General features: G+C 29.6%; 4 protein-coding genes and 1 long non-coding RNA gene across 5 annotated transcripts; 3 read left to right on the top strand and 2 right to left on the bottom strand.

Moving 5' to 3' along the window:
• Window positions 1-697: 697 nt before the first annotated feature.
• Window positions 698-2,132, top strand: LOC128395186 (26S proteasome non-ATPase regulatory subunit 8-like). Its single transcript, XM_053355594.1, is given in 4 exon segments — window positions 698-1,101; window positions 1,195-1,288; window positions 1,387-1,555; window positions 1,558-2,132. Coding segments are annotated over 4 exon segments (801 nt in total). The 5' UTR covers window positions 698-820; the 3' UTR covers window positions 1,815-2,132.
• A 149-nt stretch (window positions 2,133-2,281) lies between these two features.
• On the bottom strand, window positions 2,282-4,557 carry LOC128395220 (vitamin K epoxide reductase complex subunit 1-like). The gene is made up of 3 exons (XM_053355623.1): window positions 4,350-4,557; window positions 3,344-4,254; window positions 2,282-3,127 (listed from the first exon to the last, which is right to left on the bottom strand). Exons 2-3 carry the CDS (start codon window positions 3,538-3,540, stop codon window positions 2,809-2,811), a joined length of 516 nt encoding a protein of 171 aa, XP_053211598.1. The 5' UTR covers window positions 3,541-4,254; window positions 4,350-4,557; the 3' UTR covers window positions 2,282-2,808.
• A 596-nt stretch (window positions 4,558-5,153) lies between these two features.
• LOC128395238 (uncharacterized) lies at window positions 5,154-7,636 on the bottom strand. Its single transcript, XR_008326551.1, has 4 exons — window positions 7,184-7,636; window positions 6,180-6,601; window positions 5,796-5,871; window positions 5,154-5,581 (listed from the first exon to the last, which is right to left on the bottom strand). It is a non-coding gene; the product is annotated as an uncharacterized LOC128395238 (long non-coding RNA).
• Window positions 7,637-7,819: 183 nt separating this feature from the next.
• LOC128395101 (ceramide glucosyltransferase-like) lies at window positions 7,820-15,223 on the top strand. Its single transcript, XM_053355505.1, has 8 exons — window positions 7,820-8,584; window positions 9,539-9,677; window positions 9,759-9,963; window positions 10,716-10,828; window positions 11,293-11,471; window positions 11,569-11,655; window positions 11,757-11,946; window positions 12,543-15,223. The coding sequence occupies exons 1-8, from the start codon at window positions 8,487-8,489 to the stop codon at window positions 12,714-12,716; spliced, it is 1,185 nt and encodes a 394-aa protein (XP_053211480.1). The 5' UTR covers window positions 7,820-8,486; the 3' UTR covers window positions 12,717-15,223.
• Window positions 15,224-17,923: 2,700 nt separating this feature from the next.
• On the top strand, window positions 17,924-23,340 carry LOC128395165 (protein obstructor-E-like). The gene is made up of 6 exons (XM_053355571.1): window positions 17,924-18,113; window positions 18,316-18,460; window positions 18,594-18,992; window positions 20,650-20,838; window positions 22,378-22,576; window positions 22,664-23,340. The coding sequence occupies exons 2-6, from the start codon at window positions 18,418-18,420 to the stop codon at window positions 22,722-22,724; spliced, it is 891 nt and encodes a 296-aa protein (XP_053211546.1). The 5' UTR covers window positions 17,924-18,113; window positions 18,316-18,417; the 3' UTR covers window positions 22,725-23,340.

Below are 23,340 nucleotides of genomic sequence, written 5' to 3' on the forward strand. Positions count from 1 at the left end.
ACAACAATTAGATCAACAATTAATTCAATCACCTCAATTTAGCGAAAAACAAACAAACAATCAACTGATTGTTCAAAAAAGATTAAACTTTTCAATGGTAATTGAAGATATTCACTGTTCATTTGCTTCTTTTTAAAATCTATTTAATTTTAATTAGAATTATAAATAGAATCCTGTTTAATTATTCTGCACAATTCAGATTATAATTGTTGATTGTTTTTGCTTAAGATTAGATTTTCATTACGATTGTTAACAATTTCGGTTTTCTTAATTTTTTTTCCTTCTTTTATCGATTATGTTTCAATGGATTTTACCTTTTCTATTGTTTTGGTTAATATTGTAGCTCCTCGAAAGATTTACAACTATCTATCATCGTTAATTAATCAGCACACTAGATACAATCAACAGCAACTTAATAATCGCCACTTTAATTGTGATTCCGACAATTTAGACAATCACCAATCAATAGATTCTCATATTAATCAATCACCAAGGTGCATCTCTTTTCTTATCTAAATCGTCTTACTGTTGAATTTAACGCAATAATCAACAATTAGAATTTGTTTCTTCTATTGATTATTTAAAAATATCTTCTAATTGTTGATTAGATTAATTGTTCAGCTCGATGATTAATGTTCTATTCGTAATTAGTTAACATTCCCTCGAACAGTAACTCCATCTGTTGGTTAGAAGAGAAAAATTATCACCAGAGTGATTTTCGCTTTTTGTTAATTTGTTTTTCATTAGAAATTATTAATTAACTAATTGTGATCTTTTTCTTTTGTTTATTTTTAATTGTCTCATCATTTTGGAATTAATTATGGCCTCTAGTAATCAAGCATTGAGTGTCTATCGGGAATTGGTGGCTGAGTTTAACCGAAAACCTCCAAAGTTGAACCATTGTTTGCAACTATTGGATCAGATTAAAATTCTGTTGACTCAAATATCATTTCTACCAACTAATAATGAAGTTAATAAACAAGATTTAATTATTTCCCGTGATTGTCTAGAAATGGGGGCACAAATTAGTGTCGCTTGTAGAGATATCCCTTCATTTGAACGATATCTGTCACAATTGAAATGTTACTATTTCGACTTCAGGTGAGTCTCTTTACCATATGAGGGATTTTCTCTCACCTCTAACATACCAAATTTTAATTACTCTTTTGTTTAATTTCTGTGCTTTTCTTGCAGTGATGAACTTCCTGAATCTGCTTACAAATATCAACTTCTTGGATTGAATCTATTGTGTTTACTTTCTCAAAATCGAGTTGCTGAATTTCACACCGTAAGTTTAATGTGATTGAATTTTGTTAATTGCTTACTAATTTTATGTTTTATATTCTAAATTTTATCTTTTTCTTATTGTTCTTTTTGTGTTTATAGGAATTGGAACTTCTTCCAGCTCATGAAATTCAAAATAATATTTATATCAAACATCCAGTTAGTTTGGAACAATGGCTGATGGAAGGTTGTTACAATAAAGTTTTTCTCTCCAAAGAGAATGTACCTGCCGAAAGTTATGGCTTTTTTGTGGACATTCTATTGAATACTGTTCGGAAGAGATCGCCAATTGTTTGGAGAAAGCATATGATTCAATCAGTATCGGAGAAACGGATCGTATTCTTTTCATCAACAACATCTCGGAATTGAAAAAATTTTCAGCCAAACGAAATTGGAGAATAGAAGGAAATTTACTTATGTTTAATACTACAACCAAAGAAATTAAACCTTCTTTCAATAATGAGATTCCATGTGAACAATTAGCCTGTAAAACATTGGAATACGCAAGAGAATTGGAAATGATCGTTTAAGAAAGATAAATGGAGTAACAAAATCAACAACAATTAATGGAATTGTGAAACAAAATCTTCGAACCTAAAGAAAAAAAATATCTTCTAACATTTTCTATTGGTGGTGTTTAAACATTCAAAGAAAAAAAAATTAAATTGAAAAATGGAAACACTAATCAAATCTAAAAGAGAGGAAAAAGTTTTATTCCAAACTCGCATGGTGACCTGAATCACGAAAATTGAGCCGATAAAAATTAATTAGAAATTTACCTTGAAACAAAAAATACAAGTTAACTCGGTGGGTTAGTTGATTAAATCTTTGATTATAAGCAATCTGAATGAAGACACTTCTAAATTTTTCTCAACACCACGTTAAAGTTAATTAATTTGATTCTAAAGTTGAAAAATTGATTCAAATGATTACAAAAGGGAAATTTTTCATTTGAATTCGATTTCTGATCAGAATAGCAAAAAAAATGACTGCAAAATTGATTGAATGAACCATTTTAATCGTTGGTTTTTATAATAGTTTGATTTTCATGATTATCATTGTTTTAGAACATTCATCATAATAATAATTCGATTGGCAATCAAATTTCTGTAATGATGATTAAATTTCGCTGAGGAAAATCCCTTGAGGAAGAGAAATGATTAATAAAACGAGTTGATTGATTATCGAAAGGTAAGAGACCATGAAGAAGAAATTAGTTGATTTTCTTCACTTGGTTGATCATTTGAAGGCCTCGATTTTCAGATAATTAACTTGACTATTCCATTGACATATTTACATATTTTTTAAGAAAAAAAATAAACGATAAATAATCAAATAAATTATAAGATCAGATAGAGAGAGGAAACGATGATGAGTTGAGTTGGATATCATTTGGTCATGAGAATAGAGATGACTTTAAATGAGATTCATTCGAAATGATTAATCTCCGGGATGGGTTTGTAATGATTGGAACACAATGATTTACACAATTAATCGGCAAATCGTCCAATTCTGTTAATACTGTTATTCTTTCTTTGGAGCGGCCAATTTACGGATCAATCTTTTTCTCTGGACACTGAAGAGCAGAAGAAGAAAATTAACTATGTAAGTGGCCACACAAACAACACATAGATTTTTGAGAATAAAGTAAAGTATGTAAGCCAAATATATGGAAACGAGGTTAATTATAATTGAAATGATTAGAAGAAGATTAACCAGGAAACGATCTGTTCCACTAAAATTTGCCACCATAACTAGTGTTGTATAAGTGAATATACCATAAACTGGATTAGGTAGATTAAAAACCGAATCTTCTGGAAGTAAACCAAGACCTTTACCATACCTGTTGAGTTTTTAATAACAATTAAAGAAGAATTAGTTATTAGTACTGATTGAAATGATAATTTTACAATAATCATCAAGAAAAAACGAAAACAAGAAATAACTAATTAGAAAAGAATGAGAATAATAAAAAAGAATAGAAAATATATCATGAAATAGAATAACAGTTCTTGATAGTATAGAAAAAAAAGAAAACATGGAATAGAAAATGACTTACTTGGAGATAAATGCAGCGGTACAACTGATACTTTGGCCTAAATCACAGAATGGTTTGTAATTATGATTGTTAGAATGTTTGATTTCGATGAATAAAGCGTAAAGTGATATAAATAATCCAGTAAAAGCGACCAAAGATAAACAAATTAAATTCCGGTCAAGCTTTTTTCGCAATACTTTATCCACTTTAACACCCATGGTGATGATGATTAGCTACACAATTTAAAGATTTTTTTACTCTTCCGTTGGTAGATCTTGTTAAATTAATTATTCGTCAATTGATTTAAAGTGATAAGAATGAGATTAATTGAATGAGAACACTAATCATCTAATGGACACCAAATAAAAAGATGAGGACACATCGTCAATCATTTTCATCTTTCAAGTCTTCAGGTGATCATCGACTCGTAGAGCCATCAAGTGGCTTCATTAGCCATTTCTTTCGTCTTTCTTGGTCTTTCTCTCTTGGATGATTTACCTTTATATTTACAATTCTATTCAATTAATTGTTGTATCCTAACAAACTTGGCCTTTGCTCCACCTTTCACCAGTTGGATAAACGAATGTTACAATTTTTCTCAGCACGATGTTGGTTAATTTCTGATTCACTTTTGAGTCTTTTTTTGGGTTATTTATAGTTGGAAGAGATTGAAAACTCTTCTAGTTATTGTTATCAGTTATTTACATAAACAATCTCTCATATGATACAACTAAATTAATGACAAACAGTTTTGACATTAAATTTACAATAGAGGAAAAAATTATTACATTGGTGATACAAGAGATAATTTTGAGTCGATTGGTTCAAGTTGATGGTGGATTTTTAAAGTATTGTGACTTCAGGGTTATTCCTTCACGTTTGGCTAATTCGACGATATTTTTACGGTTAGCCTCTTGTTTAATTTTATCCTCCTTATAAAAAAACAAATTACATAAGAACAATTAACTCATATATGTAGAGAGAGAGAGAAATAATAATTTTCGAAATCAAAATAAGTAAAACTTACCATTGGAAGCTCCTTTGGATAAACACCTTTAACGCTCATTACAGCGAAATAGCCTATGCAAAGAGCACCTCCGATAAGTGCCGTATGATAAACTATACTCATGATGAACAACAAATCTAAGAAAACTCAACAATTAGATTAATCAACAAACAGAAAATTAAATTAACCCAAAAACTCATGGAAAAGAAAAATAAAAATGAAAACAAAACAACCAGAATCGAAGCGCCATCTATGAGCTAATTTAGTAACTAATGTAGAGCATTTTTCGAAAATTTTTCCATTATAATATTTACGTTCTCGAATTAAGAACAGATAAAACTGATCTTTTTAGCGGTGAATGTCTATTGTGTTCATATTCGGACTGCTTAAGCCTTGAGCATGATGATATTATGAGTTTGTTAAGCTTAGAATTGCATGATTAAAGTGAATATTGAATGAAAATATCTTTTTAATATTTCCACCAACAACAATTACCATCAATAAATAGTAATCATAGAAATTGTATATTTGATTTAATTGTGTCATCACCATTTACATATTAGTTGATCGATAAATAAGTCACCATTCCCAAGTTGGAACGGCAATTGTATCGTTGTCGAAAGAGAGAAATTTTTATCTTTTTCTTATTGTTCTTTTTGTGTTTTTAGGAATTGGAACTTCTTCCAGCTCATGAAATTCAGAATAATATTTATATCAAACATCCAGTTAGTTCGGAACAATGGCTGATGGAAGGTTGTTACAATAAAGTTTTTCTCTTCAAAGAGAATGGTTCAATGTTACGACCAAAGAAATTAACAAAACCTTCTTTCAATAATGAGATTTCATGTGAACAATTAGCCTGTAAAACATTGGAATACGCAAGAGAATTGGAAATGATCGTTTAGGATAAATGGAGTAACAAAATCAACAACAATTAATGGAATTGTGAAACAAAATCTTCGAACCTAAAGAGAAAAATAACTTCTAATAAAATTTTTCTATTGGTGGTGCTCAAAGATTTAAAGAATAATTAAATTAACAGATGAAACACTAATCAAATCTATGAGTGAGAGAGGAAAAAGTTGTATTCCAAAATCAGTCAACGATTTATTGACAGAAAAAAATGTTAATTGATTAATACCCAATTGATTATTTAAAGGTAATTGATCCATTTCAGATAATGTTATTAAACTCGACAATTAACTCCAATTGAAACATCTGATGATCATGTTTAAGGTGTTGGCTTAAAGAACCTGTTGAAATACAACAAGATAAGGATTATAATTACATTGGTGAAATAAAACATGAAACAATCAGCTGAACAATTACTATTGTTCTCGAAATAATATTACTAATCTAGTTAAAAAGAAAAGAACTGGTTAATTATCAAAAATGAACAATAATATTTCGTTAATCTCCTCATTTTAGATCATAACAGATAAATGATCTTGACACTTTAATACTCACAATCAAAGGTTAATCCATTTTTCCAAGTTTACCCATAAAATTATCAGTCATTGGCAATTGAAAATATTATTGGAATCTAAATCAGTTAATCAGCATAAAGAAAAAATTGATAACAAAGCAAATCATCAATACGGTTAATGAAAAAAAAAGCCAATCATCTCCTAAGAATCAATGTTTACACATATTCATCGCTATCATCAACAACAATGTTATAATGTATGATTGCAAATTGCTTGATTGTGAAATGATTAATTCTTGAAACAATTAAAACATTGAATCAATAGGAAGGACGACAGTTAATCTAATTGGTTGATTTGATCATTCTAAGAATCAGGTTTACACTTAAGGATTGGTGAGTATGTGTGTGTGTAGAAACAAATTTACCTTGAAACAAAAAATATAAGTTACTCGGTGGGTTGGTTGATTAAATCTTATACTTTCCATCATCATTTTTTATCATCATTATAGTCCATTAAATATCTTTGGTTCCTTGACAAGGTCATTTGAGTTAATTCTCGTTATAAAGTAATTCTGATAATCAGAATCTTGTTACATGATAATATTTACATTCTCGAGTTAGAGACAGACAAGACTGATCCTTTTTTTAACTTCTTCTTGGTGTTCATATTTAGATTGTTTAAGCTTTAAGCACGATGATACCATGAGTTTGTTCAGCTTAGAATTGCATGATTAAAGTGAATAATGAACACATTGATTATCAGGGGAACCAAAAAGAAATGAATTGAAACCATAAAAATGAATCCATGAGAATTTCAATGAATAGATAGCGAAGAAATAAGATAAATCTGAAAATAAAGAGAATAAAAATGAAATAAAAATCAAAGAATTTGTTACAATTTCGACTGTAACTATTAACGTATGATTATAATCATTATCATATGCAATTAGCTACAATTGATGGAAAAGAGAATCAGATTAAGTTAAATGAGTAATATATTGACTAATTGTCAGTAATTAAATGATTTTCTTTGATTATAACCAATTGAAATGAAGACCCTTTCAGATTTCTCTCAACACAATTGAGACCTTTAAAGCTATCAGATGGAAAAGAATGTACAATTAAACAATTCAATTTAATCAGACAATTAAAACAATTGACCAAGTTAATTGTTAATTGTCTCTTTATATTAATCATCTCAAAACTCTATATTGTGTCAATATAATGGAAAAAAACTGATTATGAATAATATGGTTGGTTTAACCTTTGAAAATGAGCTACATTTTTTTCAAAATTATCATTATGATTCTAATCTAATGACAATCAAAAAAGACACAAGCACAATTTAGAAATGATCAAAAATAGTCAATTAAATGAAACTAATTATAAAAATAGTCACTTAAATGGTTGTAATTAGAAAATCACTTACCCAAACCAATATAGACAAAAATTAGGCCTAAAAGGTTGACCAGTAGAAGGAGAAAATGTCAAAGTTGATTTTTGTTTCTTAATTGTGATTAACCAGTTGGACGATAATTTAAAGGTGAGAAGGTAAATTGATTAGAAGGAAATAAATCGCATGGTGACCTGAATCACGAAAATAAAGGAGATAAAAAATGAATAAGAACAAAGTTAAGAATAATTTAAATGGCGACAATTAAAATTCGGTTAAAAAATGGAAATTGAAATGATAAGAGAACCGGTGATTAGTCATCAGTCTTTCTTTTCTTTTCTTTTTCTCTTTCTATTTTACTGTCGACATTTCATTTTTCATTTTCTATTCCAAAGAGAATAGAAAAGAAAACAAATTCAACTTTCTTAATTATCTCATCGTTTTAATCATCTCATTTTTTCTCTCGATTTGTTTTTAATTTTCTGATTCAATTCATTTCCATGAACAAACCGATAACATGGTGACAATATTTCATCTAATTGCAATAAGTGATAACCTTTTTTTTTCTTGTTCTTATTTCTGTTAATTAGTTGATTTTCTTGTTACTTTTCATCTTCATCTCTCTTTGGATTCAATTTAACTCTTGGTGTTTTTTTTTCTTACTTTCTCATCTCTCTTTCTCTCTTTTGGTTTTCTTCTTCTCTTTCCTCCTCTTGTGTCTACAAATTGAATATGTTTATAGAAAGAGAGCGAAAGAAGATTGAAGATTGTCTCTAATTTCTCTTTCTTTTTTTCATCTCTGAGAGAAAAAGAGAAAGAGAAAGGCGTTGCTCTTTCTCTCTCTTACCTTGGTGTTGGTTTTTCTTTTGCTTCTTTTCATTCTCCATTTGAATGATGATTTCTTTCTGTCCTCTTGTGTTTCTTTTCTCTATGAGAATTGAATTTTTTTCATTCTTCTAAGAGAAAAGGAGAAAAAAGGAGATATTCTTTATTTAGTTTAATAATTTACCCATAAATTGTAATTTGTGTTGCATGTTTTACTCTACAATTTACACTTGTTTGGGACTTTCTCTTTTTTCATCCACCAGATCAAGGAAACAACAAAACAAGAGCTGAGAGAACAGTTTCAACTCAATCTCTTTTTCTTTTTACTATTTCCACCAACAACAATTACCATCAATAAATAGTAGTCATAGAAATTGTATATTTGATTTAATTGTGTCATCACCATCATCATCATTCACTTATTAGTTGATCAAAAAATAAGTCACCATTCCCAAGTTAAAACGGCAATTGTGTCGTCTGTGATAATAGATAATCAAAGGATAGACACCAAATAATGGGTCTTCTTATATATACTTTATATGGATTTGCAATTTTTTTCTTCTCCGGTTGGTTATTTATCTGGCTGGTACATTTTATGGCCATTTTCAATGGGTAAGAATTGCTTGGTGTAACACCTAATTCATGTGTATATCTTCATGTTAACCCTTTTGTGTAAAAGGAAACAAAAATCCATCAGAAAAAGGATTAATCTTGTTCATCAATAATCTTCTCCAATGTCATCAAAGTATTAATATATAGTTTGGGTTGAGTGTGTGAATTATTTTCTTCTCTACCCTATCATATGTATCATAAGTGTCTCATTAGCTCTTCACATTTTTCTCCTACTTTTTTTTTTACTTTTCGGTGCCAATAACTGATTATCATGTTTCATGTTGCTTTCAACTTTCACTTTCACCCGTAACCTCTAAACACTAATTCATCTTGAGTAACCGGTCCTTCAAGTCTTCATATTACTTCAGACTTTCATCCTGTGCATTGGAACTACCTGTCTGTCTGCTTGTTTATTCATCTTATTCATCTTTTCTCTCTCTCTTTCTTTCTTTTCATCTCATGTTTTTCTTCTTATTCAACCCTTTTCTCTCTTTCTCTCCTGGTTTCATTTCCATCCAATGTTTAATTCCACCGATTGATTTCTGTACAATCATTTCTCAAGACCTTGTATACTCTTGACCATGTAATTTTCACTGGTAATATTAGTTTGACAATTGAGCTTTTGTTTTTTATTATCATTACTTTTCTCTTTCTCTCTTTTTTCTCTCTCTCCCTTTTTTCATTCGTATTGATAGTTGATAGTATCGATCAAGTTGTTAATGGATGATGGAACTAGGTTGTACCAGTAGTAACAGTAGAAGTAAAATAATAATATCAGTTTAGTTGATGATATCTTTTAATTAAGTTAACCCAATTCCATAGAATCAGTTGTAGAAAAATACATAATATGAGAAGTTATCATTTTCTCAATATTTACATTTTAAAGAAAATTGAACATTAATTCTAATTCTTCTTTTTTTTATTTTTCCTCTTTTGTTTTTTCTTTCTCCACAGGAAAATGAAACTTCATAGGAAAACAATTCTACCTACGGAGACTCCTCTACCTGGTGTATCCATAATTAAACCTTTAGTGGGTATTGACTCAAATCTATTCATTAATTTGGAGAGTTTTTTCCTTCTCAACTATCCACAGGTAAAAGAGCGTTGGATCGTCCAAGTTCATTCTTAATTTAATCTCGATTAACTTTTCATTTTTTTCTCTTTACACTTCTAGTTTGAATTACTTTTTTGCATACACGATGACAAGGATGCTTCAATTATGTTTGTTAAACGATTAATTGAAAAATATCCCAATGTAGATGCTAAAATATTTATTGGCGGCAACAAAGTGGGCATTAATCCTAAAATTAACAACATGAAACCAGGATATGATGCAGCTAAATATGATTTAATACTCATTTCCGATAGTGGAATAAGAAGTACGTTTTAATTATCATTTAATCTGCTCACTCGAACATCAAACAACTATGGAGATTATGGATTATTATTCTGCTATTATTATAATTGCTTTTTTTTCCAAATAATTTCAAGTTCTTTTTATGATTATGATGGTGACTTCATATTGATGGTCATTAAATATGATTATCAAATGTTTTATCAAATAATCATCAAGTGGAGAGAACAAATTTGAAACAATCAATTTTAATCTAATTAGATTAACTTTCATTGAGTAAATTTCCACCTCTTTATCTTTACGACGATCATCAACTAATTACCAGAAACAAGTCATCGTTTGTTCAACCTTATTTTCCTGTGTATATAAATTACTGGCCTATTGAATCCTTGGTGTTTGTCTGTTAAACTTGGCAAACAAAAGTTATTCAGAAAATTGTTTCAAGTTTGAAAATTTATCAGAATAACATTCAGATTCTATGCCAGAATTTGTTTTCTCCTCAACTATTAATCTAAATGAAGATGAGAGAGAGCAAAAGAAATGTAGGAAGATGAAGTATTAGTAACAACTACTGATCCTGTTAATTTCTTCAACTCCTCTTCCTTTTTCTTCCCTATTAATCCATAGACTCCTTTAATCTTCATCTTGTTTTCATCCTTTACTCTTTATAATCCATAATCAATTTCTTAAAAAGCTGATAAATCACCCATAGATAAATTGTTGTCTACTCTTATTTACTAATCTTAACTTTTTCGTTTTTCTCTTTTCTCTTTACAGTGAAAGAAGATACTTTACTTGATATGGTCACTTCCATGAGAGATGATGTAGCCCTAGTTCATCAAATGCCATTTACTTGTGATAGAAAAGGTTTCGCGGCCACTCTAGAAAAGGTTGGTCGATTGATTAACTGGTCCATTCCATTTATTAGCTTGGCTATTTGTCCGTGTGCGTTATTAGGCCTTCACCCAGATAATTATCCTTGGACTTTGTAGCTTCCGTTATTCCGTTTATTTTTGTTTCTCTTAAATTAACATTGACGTCAGTAAATCAATACAACTCTCTCTGTTATATATTTATAAACCTCTTTTCTGTTCTGGTTAATCAGATAAACAATTATCATTTACTCTGTATGTTGAAAGTTTTTTCTGTTGTTATAGTTTGTTTTTAATCATTTTATTGTTATTTTCCTTCATGGTTATACTCTGTTTTAATCATCATTGATTACTTTTTTCCTATTTGATCGTTACAAAATTTTCTATCGAAATCATGAGATTAATTTGTGTTTTCTCATCTTCTTGTTTATGTGTTTATAATGTTTCTATTTACTTTATTTTGTTTTTTTTTACAATCTTAGGTTTACTTTGGTACAGCTCATGCTAGAATTTATTTAGCAACGGATCTTGTGGGAGTTAATTGTTGTACAGGAATGTCAGCACTAATGAGGAAACATTTACTCGATGAGGTTGGTGGCCTCGAGGCGTTTGCCCGTTACCTTGCTGAAGATTTTTTCTTTGCCAAATCACTTACCGATAGGTAATCTATTTACATTAATATCTAATCAATTGTTTTTATTCAGATATAATCGATTATTGATTCTAATCAAATTATTTGTTATTCTTTTCTCAATCAGAGGTTGGAAAGTAAGAATAAGCTCACAACCAGCCTGGCAAAATTCGGCTCCATTAGCAGTTGAATCTTTTCAAAATAGAATAGCAAGGTAATTGTTTCTTTCCATCAATTCCAAAAAATCAAATTATCTATTTTCAAGATTTCGTAATTGCTAATTGTTTTTTCTTCTTTCATCTTTTTTTTCTCTAGATGGGCTAAGCTCAGGTTCGCCATGGTTCCTAGTACCATCATTTTAGAGCCAATATCCGAATGTGTATTCCTGGGAATTTTAGCTTCCTGGTCTTTAAATTTTCTCTTCCAATTTGATCCATTCGTGGTCTACCTGTTCCATGCTCTTCTGTGGTTTCTTCTTGACTACGCACTATTATGTATAATTCAAGTGAGTTGTTTGGCTTTTTAATTGTGTTTTGATAACACTTTTCTCTTATATTACTGATACTTAACAATCCAATAAATCATTTACTACAATTGTAGTTTGATTGGTAAAAATCATTATCATGTTAGGTTGACAATGACATACATATTCACTTAAGGTTTAATAATAATCAATCCTAATGATACAAAGATCATTTCTATTTACTACTATTCGAGTGACAATTTTTCTCTCGATATAATAATTTATAGCTTTCATCGTTTTAGTTAATTTAAATTAATTATTTGCAATTTAAACTACTAATGAGAAAAAATTTTCCTTTTCCTTTTCCCTTTGCTTTTATTTAATTATAATTGAAAATTGATTGGAAACGCAACATTTTAAAAATGATTTACTCTTTTTCATTAACAACCTTGATCGATACAGATAATTCAATATCTTTTTTTTCCAACATGATATTCAACCATTTAGATTCAATAAATCAAAGTCCTTTGTCATCAATTGACCTCTAATTTTTCATTTAAATGATAATGAATAGAGTTTAATTGAAAACTTTTCCTAATGATTTTACTAATTGTTTTTAACTCTCTCACTTTCAACAGAATGGTTCATTACCTTTCGCTAAAACAGAATTTGTGATCGCTTGGTGTTTTCGTGAGTTCACCGCATCCATTGTATTTCTTAAAGCTCTTTGGGATCCAGAGATAAAATGGAGGACGGGTACATACAAATTAAAGTGGGGAGGTGTTGCTGAAGAAGTGAAAACCAAGCTTTAACCACCGAGGAAATTTATCAAGTCCAGCATTGGCGATTTTTTAATTTAATTTATCACCTTTCTCTCTCTCTCTCTCTCTCTTCTCCTTCTCTCCAACTCTCTTCAACTTGAACATAATACAACAATGTTGTGTCTGTGAGAATATGAAAATGATTCTGGAATCAATTTTCATTGGAATGAAATTGACACAAGATCCACCAACACCAGAGGCAAAAATTAGGAAATAATGATAAAAATATGGATCAAGAGAGGATGACCTTTTATTGACAAAGAAAAAGAAAACTAATAGGAAAAAGTTTCCACTTTTTTTTCTATTAATATTATCACCAAGATTGTTGATATAATTATTATTTTCAACGGAACATCTCATCTTTATTCAATTGAAGCAACAACAAAATTCAACCAAAAAGCAAAAGCATCATCACAAACCATCATCGCCAGGAGATACATCATTTTTTTTTTCAATGGTTTCAAGCTTCATCTTTTTTATCAAAGATTCTGCTGAAACTTTTATTACTCGCCATTGTTTCTCACTTGTGGGTGGTTGTGCTCTCTCTCTCTCTCTCTCTTTCATTACTTTGAATATTTATACTGGTTTCTATTTAATATTCATCATCTTTCATCTTTCTGTTCTTCTGGTGTCTTATCTTGGGCATTTCTACTTCATAAGCATCTCTCCATAGGAAGCGAGAAAAAAAATGCTGATATTGTCAATGAAATACTTTACATCTTCTTCTTGTATACACCACCCTGGATCTTTCTCCCTTCCTCCTCCGGGACGTCCATGCGAGATAAATGATGACAACAAGAAAAAGATAATGATATGGACTCTAATACATTAAGCTGTTGTTCATTTTCTTCAATCAATCGAGAGACTTATTTTACACTGTGGGAGACTTTTTCCTTTTATTCACCTATCATCTTGACTTAATCCTCTTCTGCTTCTATGATAACATGCAAAAAAAACAAAAGTGCCTCATTCCATCTTCCACCGTGACTACGTATTGAATTTCTGTGAATTTACCTGTTAACTGGCAGGAGAAAAATAGAGAGCATGGTTACTCTGAAAAGGAAAAAATCGAGATGAAAATGATTTCAACATGAATAAAGCATTTTCCTTTTATGGCCAACACTTGATTCAATTGAGATTGGCTGCTAAAGATAATTAATTTACACCGTTAAAGTTTAATCAGCTGGAAATTATGTACAGATAACCGATTCCGGAACAGCCATTTCCTTAAAGATGAAGAAATCACCAAGGTCACCAATTTTTATTTCCAATGTCCTTCTAATGCCCAATGAGAGGAGTATTAAAGGATAAATATCTCTAAATAGCTGATAAAACACTATGAATGGTAGCACAAAGTAAGAGGGAAAATATTCAAATCAACGTTTCTGGATATTAAAAGGATTCTTAATTTTACTTGATCATCATAATCAACAGTAGAAGGTACAACAACAACAACAACAACAGTTGCATACATATGAATATGAATGTATGAAAACACCATTAAGCATGAAGTACTTTTCGTCATATTTGTTTTCCTTCACTTGAAGTGTGTTCGGAAAATGAAACGGAAAATTCAAGAGATTGGATTAAACATGAAATATTCATGAATTAAGAAACCATGAATATCTGTTAACCTGATCAGAAGCAGAAACGTCTTCTTTATGAACCAGTTACTATAAATCAAGAAGGAGCTAAATTGTCATCTAAAAACCAGCAAAGAAAAGTACACATCAGTTCAGTGGACCCGTGAACATGATGACAACAACAACAATTAAAGACGATGATTAAAACCCATTTATCTCATGAAAACGAAAAATACTTCAAACATACACACACACACAAAACTTAATAACTATTAAAGTTGATAACCTTTTGCTGTTCTCGCCGATTTTTATGAAAAAGTTGAAACCAATCACAAAAAATGATAATTATTACAACACCAAGTATCGTTATCTGATTAACTTATCCAGTTGGATGGACAATTGAAAATCGTAACTAGGTGTGTATGTGTATGAATGTGTGTAATCCCGTCTCTCGATTATATCAAACTGACACCCGGAAGGCAGCAAAAGGGATTAATAAAATAAATGGTAATCATGTACAACTTTTAATCCCTGATGTATATTTTTATGGTTAATTACAAAGTCATCAACTAGAAACAAGGTTAACACAAGAAACAATCACCCACCAATTGAACAACTTCCTGTTGTTTATTTTTTATCTTCCTTTTTCATCTTAATTGTATCAAGGTGGACACCACCCATGGAAATGATTAACCATCATCATCGTCATCATCACAATTAACTAATTTCAAGTATATATGATAGTTGCGTAACAACAACATCAACATCAACTTTGAAAAAGTAAAATTGAATGGATGGATTTTATTGATTAACTTTTTTCTTTCGCCTACAATTACAACAAATCGTCAGCTTTGATTATTCACAACAACAATTAAGACAAACACAAGAAGGAGAAACACATACACACACACAAAACAAACTAAAACAATTAACAAGCGATTCGCAAATACTAGTCATATTTAAGTTTATTTTTATTTATAATAATTGTAATTTCATTCCCTTCATAAATTTCAATTGTAGTCCTAAGACCTTCCAACTTTTTCTTACCAAAACCGTCATCGGACCTCCTCTTAAACCCTCGTCATCTTGTAATCTATATCAATATTGAATCTTCTCCTCTCATCCACCCTGTACCCATCTATTTCTCACCCAGCCCACCTCTCTCTCTCTCTCCCTCTCCCTCTCTCTCTGTTCACTTGATAATTCACAAGCATTGCTCATTGTATAAAAATCCATTAATATAAATAATTTGTTAGACTTGATATAAGAAGATGAATTAGGAAATGATGTTTCCTTTTCTTTCATCTAATTACTACAAAAATTTAGACCACCAATTGTTTACAATACTATTAATACTAATTGAAAATTAATACTTTCCATATCTTCCTCTTTCTCTCTCACTGTCATCCTTTTCCCCTCTTCTAATTGTGATCATTTTAATTTATGATTAATTCCTCCAATTACCATAAGGATTACACACAACAAACTTGAAGATTAACACAAAAAAAGGGATTCCAACAATGAAAGAGGAAAAAGATATACAATTTACTAATCACTTTCTAATGATCAATGGAAGACAATTATAGTAACAATCAACTTCGATAAGTTAATTATCAACTAGATGATTAGGAATTAACTTTGACCAATGCATGTGAATGTTGCCAAATGTGTCAACAGACAAAATCCTTTTAATCCAAAACTTTTTGTTTTTCTCTTCATACTCTTGATTTATAATGTAAATTTAATCTTAATTGTTTTTAAATTGTTTTCGCTCATCCTTTTTTTTTTGCCTCAACTCTCTCCCAATTTCAATTATCCACTTAAACACAATCAACTGATTAACTAGATTGATGATTTAAATAGCAAAAGATGATTTCGAGGATGAAAAAAGCAGAAAAATCCATGTAGAGTTATTGGAAAAAGAATCAATTTCATTTAGATGAGATTGAGAATCAACTTGAACTTCTCATCCATTTACCAAAGATTAACTGTTAATCCCTTTGTATTTCTCTCTCTATCTCTCACAATGATTAATCCCTTTCTCTCTTACGTGCTTGTTTCGTTTTCTTGTAAAATCTCAGGAAACTCTTTTTCTTTTTGTTTATTCTGTTTTTTATTATTACGCTGATTTTACATGATCAACGCCCGAATCATTGTTTTTCCTGATTAACATTTCGAATCCTCGATTATCCCTTTTAGGAGATTAACTCATGATATATGTGAACAACTACCTCTTAATCATTATTGTTATTCCTCAATCTGTCTTATTTTTTATACTCTCTCTCTCTCTCTCTCGCCATCATTTCCTTTTCCGCATTACCGATTATCTTCCTCCCTTCTTGTCTCTTTCTCTCTCTTTCTGTCTCCTCTCTTCATTGTCTTCTTTGTAAAACTAAATTGAAATAAGAAAAAGATTATTGGTAAATTTCTAAAACAAAGATAATTAAGATAATTTGATTTTGTCTCAATTTCTTTTAATTACTTTTACAATCTGATTAGTTAATTGTTTGTATTTTTTTTTGTTCTTTTTAAGGTAAAAAAAAACAGAAATTAACTTAAATTACTAAACAAGAATTGAAATGAAATTCAATCAATCGTAAGGTTAGTTTGAGATTATAATCTAACGATGATTAACTTTTAATCAATCTAATAGTTAATTAAACTATTAATTAATATTAATTTCGTACGGACGAAGAGGTTTTTATACAAAATGCAAAACCGTTTCCATTTTTACTACAATTTGAATATTTTTATTGTGATTAAACAATCAAATTAACAGTATGAAAGTTATTAATAAATTAGTCTGAAATGATTGATTTTCAAGTGTAATCAACAATCAGAAAAGTTGATGATATAAAATCAGATCAATTGAAGATCAAAGTAAAAGAAACAAAAAAAAATGGAGTAAAAATAATAATAATTGTGAATGGTTTAAGTTAATCTTGATTCAATTAGAATCAAATCTAATCTAATAATAATGTTTTCCATCAACAATGATGAGTCTGATTAGATATTGATGATAACACATATACAGAAACACACAAAGAATACAAAAAGGACTAACCATTAAAAGCGATCATGTTAACACGGAAAAATGTGAGAGAGAGAATAAAAAAGTGAGACGATAAAGAAGATGAAGAAGATAAAATGAAGATAATGATGAGAATTGATGAAAAATAAAAGGGAGATTAAGGGATGAGAAGGAGGTGGAAAAAAATTACAATTCGATTCAGTTCAAAGTGAATCAACCCAAAGTAAAAGAGGCTGATGATCAACACGAAGATCAACATGATGATCAACATGATGATCAACACGAAGATCAACATGATGATCAGAATGATGATGACAATGATGATGGAGACGAAAATGATGATGATGATATTGGGTGAGCCGAAATTGATTCTGAGTGTTAATCAGTTAAACGATAGAATCGTTGAAACCAAATGAAAGACAGAGAGAAAGAGAGAGAGAGAAGATGAAGATGAAGATGAGGATGAGGATGATGGAAGATAAGTCGGATTGGCTCATAAGAGGTTCGCTTGTTTTAGGTCATGAGGGTTGGTCCTGTTCGAGCACGAAAGTTGTTTACACGTTTATCAGAACGAATAAAATGCTTGAGTTGCCGGTTTATTGTCGACATTTCGAGTTACTCTTTCATCCTCAATTCCAAATAAATATAATATATTAACATGTTTATTTTCTCAATTTAATTCATATTAGAAAATGATTTGAACCTACAAACATCAACAACAATTAACAAATCGTTCAATGAAACTTTAAATCACAATCAATTTCTAACGTTAAGGTAAATATAAATTTTGTGTGTTGAAAATCAATTGTTTCTCAATTGGATAAAGTTTTTTTCCTTCTTCAATTTTGTTTAGTTTGTTATTATAAAACTAAATTGTGCTGCTTAATTGTTGATTATTGTCAAATTTTTTCTCCTCTCTAATTAGTAAATTAACTAATTGTTATTATTATTATTATTGTTATTTGTTAACTTGTAGTGTCATTTGGGTTCCAATCATCATCCTTATTATATAATTTGTATTTCCATCATCAAAGATTATTTTATTTTCAATCATCATCAAAATTTAAATTGTTCAAAAATGTTGTTTACATTAACATTAACTGTTTTATTAACAATCTCAGGTAATTATTTGATTTTCTAATTGTTGACAATTGATGATTTCTACACGGTTTTGATTAGAGTACTAATTGGTTACTTGGAAAATAGCAAAAAGAAACTTAATTAACTAAATTGTCTTTCGTTGTGTCTTTTAAGGTTTTTCTTGTCAACGTCAAGGGCCACAATTTAACTTCCCTGGTGGACCTGGTGGATCACAGGGAGGTGGTGGTGGTGTCGATAGACCACAAGGTAATTCGGGTAATTTTCAATCATTCCAACCTGCAGTAGCCCCACAATCTGCACCTCGAGAGTCCAACTCAGCACCAGCCAATGTGCCAGCACCACCTCGGCCAATTCTAGCGGCAAACTTTGCCTGCCCCGAGAAGACGGGTTTCTTTGCCCACTCCAAGAGCTGTGATAAATACTATGCCTGTGAAAACGGGACCGCGACCCTCAAGACCTGCGGTAACGGACTAGTCTTTGACGACGCCGATTACATGAGGGAAAACTGTGCCTACCCCTTCTCAGTGGACTGTGGTCATCGTACCGATATGGGTAATTAATCAATCCAATTATCTCTCTCTCTCTCTCTCTCTTTAAATCAATAACCATTAACATGTCACCATAAACAGTTACATAGACACACCTTTCAAAATTTATCGTTCTCGTTAACTTTGACCTAATATATTATTACCTTTTGATTGTTGGGTTAATTTAGTTTCCAAACCTTAAAGTTTCATCAATTTTTGATTGTTATAGTTAATTGTTTTTCTCACCAAGGTGTTGTTGACTTTACAATCATAATCAGTTTGATGAGTTGATGAAAAATGTTTTCATTATTGTCTGTTTAACAATCAAGCAATCAAATGATTGACAATTAACGGAATCATTTAATTGTCCTTTTTTTCTCGTTCATTTGTAGCAATTAAAAAAAAACGTTGGCGTTGATTAAGGAATCAGATTTATATAATTTTTTATCTTGTTACAATTACTTCATATATATCAATAGACTTTAGTTTTAATTGTTGTTGAACAATTTAGCACACCCAAAGATATCATCATCAGACATCAACAATTAAGCAGGGAAGAAACAAATTAACGATGAGAATTAACAATTAGCAATTTAAATAGTTAATCTGAGACTACAATTTACTAATCTAGATGGAAAATGCTAATTGTTTATTAGTTGAAAACAATCAACACAAACTTTGATTGTCTAACTATGCTTAATGATGATAATTAACTGTAATCAAACTGAATGAAGAATCAAAAAGTTTAATTGTTTTGATTGTTAAATGATTAACATGGATGGTTTATCAATTGAAACTTAAATTAAGAAACAGACTGTTGATTTGATTTAGTTACTTTGATTTGATAAGATTGTTTTACTTTTTTCTTTTAATTCTTAATCACACTTCTCACAATTAAGGGAAAATCAAAAAATCTCGCTTTCAAATCAACAAGTGATCAGTAAATTGTTGAATAACAATAAAAACAACAATCATGCTCTGATTACAATTTAATGATAACAATCAACAATTCATCCAACTGCATCTTCTTCAACAGAAAACAACAATAAATATTATCCAACAATTTTTTTCTTATATCATCATCATCATCTTCATCTTCATGATAATATAACTGTTTCATATTCATCATCATGATCAGAATATTAGATTTACTAATTGTCATTAAATTGGTTTTCTTCACGCCTTCAACAACCAATTTGTTTGACATTCAATTCACCATTTAATTAGCATTTAGTTAATCATTTTAACGGATTATGATTCGTTACATGATGATAATAATACTCATTAAGTTGATTAGATGAAATATTTTTCAATTCCAACTGAATTTACTCAGTTCCAAATGGATGAATTAAATATTATCATTATGATGATAATCAATTCTGTAGACTAATTTGTTTACATTTATATATATAAATTATTCACAATATTTAGGGTAATTAACAGTTATGTTAGATGATCAAGAAGAATCTTAATCAGATAGTTCAATTCAAATAATCATAATTAGCTAATTGTTGTTTTTATGTAAATGGTAAAATTTTCAAATTGATCAAGTCGATTGACTTATCATAAGGTGTTATAATTTGGTTAATTGTTTCAAAAGAAAGTTAATTATTGATATTGTACTTGATTTTCATTGGAATTTAATTGTTGCTGAACTTTTTTCTTCTTTTAATTGTTAACAGAACCTCCGATAAGTACACCTAATTGTCCACGATTGTACGGAATTTTCCCTCATTCGACCAACTGTAAAGTATTTTATTCGTGCTGGAACGGTGAGGCCAATAGGTACGACTGTCCACCCGGATTGGCCTACGATGATGAACAACGGGTTTGTGTTTGGGCTGATTTAGTTTCTCGATGTGACAAAGCAAGTAAGTAAATGACCACAACTACTGACCACAAGAGTGAAAGTTTCCTAATAAGAATTGAAAATTAGTCAATGAATTCGTAAAAATAGTAAACAGAATGAATAGTTTTCGTTTATTTTTTTTTTCGTCGAACTTTTTTTCCTCTTCATCTTCCACTCCCACCGCCTCCACCCAACTATTATTATAACTTTCTAACATGATGATGATGATTAACTATGAACTCTATCAATCAAAATAAAATTATGACCTGAATAACGGTTAATTGGTTGAGGCAAATGAACGGAGATTTTTAAAGTTTTCAGAAATCGAAATATAAAAAAAGCGAAATCATTTTTATCATCAGAAAACAAACCAACTAAACCACATCATCATCATCATCATCATCATCATCTTATAAAGATCAAGTTAATTGATGATCAAGAGTGTTGGTGTTTTAATAGTTAATTTAGAGTTGAGGTTAAGATTAACACTAAATTTAGATTAGTAATCAATTTTTCTGACCAAAAAGGTAACAAAATAAATATGATTACAATTAGAAAGTCTATTTATATAATATTATAAATATCGTTTACTATTTAGTTTATTTGTATTTACCTTTCAGTTGATTGTTGTGATTAAGATCAGACATGACTGATGATTATCATGATTATATCAATGAGACTTGGGAAGAGTCAATCAATTGATTAATCAGTCAAGTTCAATTGATCATTTCAATAGTAAAACTTTGCTTATTGTAATGATTTACTTTTCTCAAGATGATTACGATTTTATGATTATTAGAATTTGAGAAAAAAAAAATCAAAATCGCAACAATTAAGGTTAACAATTGTTTTCGATTATCATTTAAATTTGTCTACATCATCACAACAATTAAGTGTAATCATATATATAAAATATAGTAATACATAATGTCTAATGTTGTTAATTGTTGTTTCTATCATTTAATTTAATCATCAAACTTTAAAATTATTTCAATTTTGTTTCATTATCAATGCATAACTAATGGACTTACATGTTAATGGTTACAGTTGATGGATAAATTTGTTACCCTAATTGGTGATTAAATTTAATTTGTTAGGGATCATTTGTTAAATTGATTCCTATCATTATTATTACAATCAAGTAAATTGTTTTCTATATATTCATATATAAATATATTTATCTACTCAAACAATTAACTAATCTACATGCAAATGAATAAAAAATATAAAGTTTATTTTTGGATAACAAATAAGGTAATCAGTTAATGATGATTAAAGCAAATAATAAATGGATTATCATGATTACTTGAATATTAATCTAGTTAATTGTATCATAAGGTTAATTACAGGCTAAATTGGATTAGTATGATTAACTTTTAAAAGGTGATCAAAGGTTTGTTGACCTACAATTGATAACATTTGGTCATCATTATGATTATAACGGTAAATTGATAAAGTTTGATAATCAATTTGGTGAAACGATTAATTGGATTAGAATTTTTTTTCTGCTTATTCTTTGATAATCTAATATTAATTAATTCGCTCTCTCTCACTCATTTAGCTTTATCTGATGGTTTCGTTTGCCCCGAAGGCGGAGAAAGTGACCAACCTGGACATTACACTCGTCATCCTCATCCAACCGATTGTCGTAAATTTTATGTCTGTATCGATGCCGTAGCTCGTGCTTATGGCTGCTCTTTTGGTACCGTTTTCAACACCGATACACTTCAATGTGACGAACCTGAAAATGTTCAAGGATGGTAAGAGATTAACTCTTCTTAATCCCTCTAGAAGATTATCCAACCATTTAACTAATCTTTTGTTTTTTACTTTCTCTCCTATTATAGTGAAAAATACTACGGTGATGTTGACCCAAAGACCGCAAAGAAATTGAAAGGACAAAATTAGATGAATCAATCATCTTCTAATTTCTTAATTACCAAAAAAAGACAATCTAACCATCGTTAATTAACTTTCTATCTCTCTCTCTCTATCTCAAGCCATCATCTCTCATTTAATCTTTTTTTGTCTTCTCAACATCTTCTTCTCATCATATTCATAACGCTTTTCAATACTTAATCAATTTCCAGTTAACTCCATCCAGTTTTGATAACTCATCATTTCCGTTTCCTTCATCTTTTTTTATATATCAAGAGAAATGTTTGTCTACATAAATTTACTTCCGCAAGGTTAATCAAAAGGGAGGAAAATGATTAACACAATTTAATTTGTTCAAATGGATAACAACAAATACTCATTGAAAATTTGAACTTCTATTTACTTAATTACCAATCTTATACCAAATGATTTAATTTGATTAATTAACAAACTTATCGATTGAAATTAAGATCAACAATCAACATTTCCAAAAACAATCAATATTGAACTCGATATTATCATCAATGGTTTAATTATCATTGTCGAGATGTTAACGAGACGAAAACAAAATCACAATTAAAATTATTATTTCCTAATAATAATTAAATTACCATAAAAATAATAAAAACAAACATTTAACAATTAA

The sequence above is a fragment of the Panonychus citri genome, unplaced genomic scaffold (genome assembly GCF_014898815.1).
Source record: "Panonychus citri isolate SS breed McGregor unplaced genomic scaffold, ASM1489881v1 Contig00023, whole genome shotgun sequence".
NCBI classification, from domain to species: Eukaryota; Metazoa; Arthropoda; class Arachnida; order Trombidiformes; family Tetranychidae; genus Panonychus; species Panonychus citri.

Excerpts from the sequence above, each read along its gene's own strand:
- LOC128395101 (XM_053355505.1), top strand. The coding sequence starts at position 8,487 with ATGGGTCTTCTTATATATACTTTATATGGATTTGCAATTTTTTTCTTC. Across the intron at positions 9,678-9,758 it reads TCCTTCTCAACTATCCACAG|TTTGAATTACTTTTTTGCAT; the intron begins GTAAAAGAGCGT and ends TTACACTTCTAG. Across the intron at positions 10,829-11,292 it reads TCGCGGCCACTCTAGAAAAG|GTTTACTTTGGTACAGCTCA; the intron begins GTTGGTCGATTG and ends TTACAATCTTAG.
- LOC128395220 (XM_053355623.1), bottom strand. The coding sequence starts at position 3,540 with ATGGGTGTTAAAGTGGATAAAGTATTGCGAAAAAAGCTTGACCGGAAT. Across the intron at positions 3,128-3,343 it reads ACCGCTGCATTTATCTCCAA|GTATGGTAAAGGTCTTGGTT; the intron begins GTAAGTCATTTT and ends AAAACTCAACAG.
- LOC128395165 (XM_053355571.1), top strand. The coding sequence starts at position 18,418 with ATGTTGTTTACATTAACATTAACTGTTTTATTAACAATCTCAG. Across the intron at positions 18,461-18,593 it reads TGTTTTATTAACAATCTCAG|GTTTTTCTTGTCAACGTCAA; the intron begins GTAATTATTTGA and ends GTGTCTTTTAAG. Across the intron at positions 18,993-20,649 it reads TGGTCATCGTACCGATATGG|AACCTCCGATAAGTACACCT; the intron begins GTAATTAATCAA and ends AATTGTTAACAG.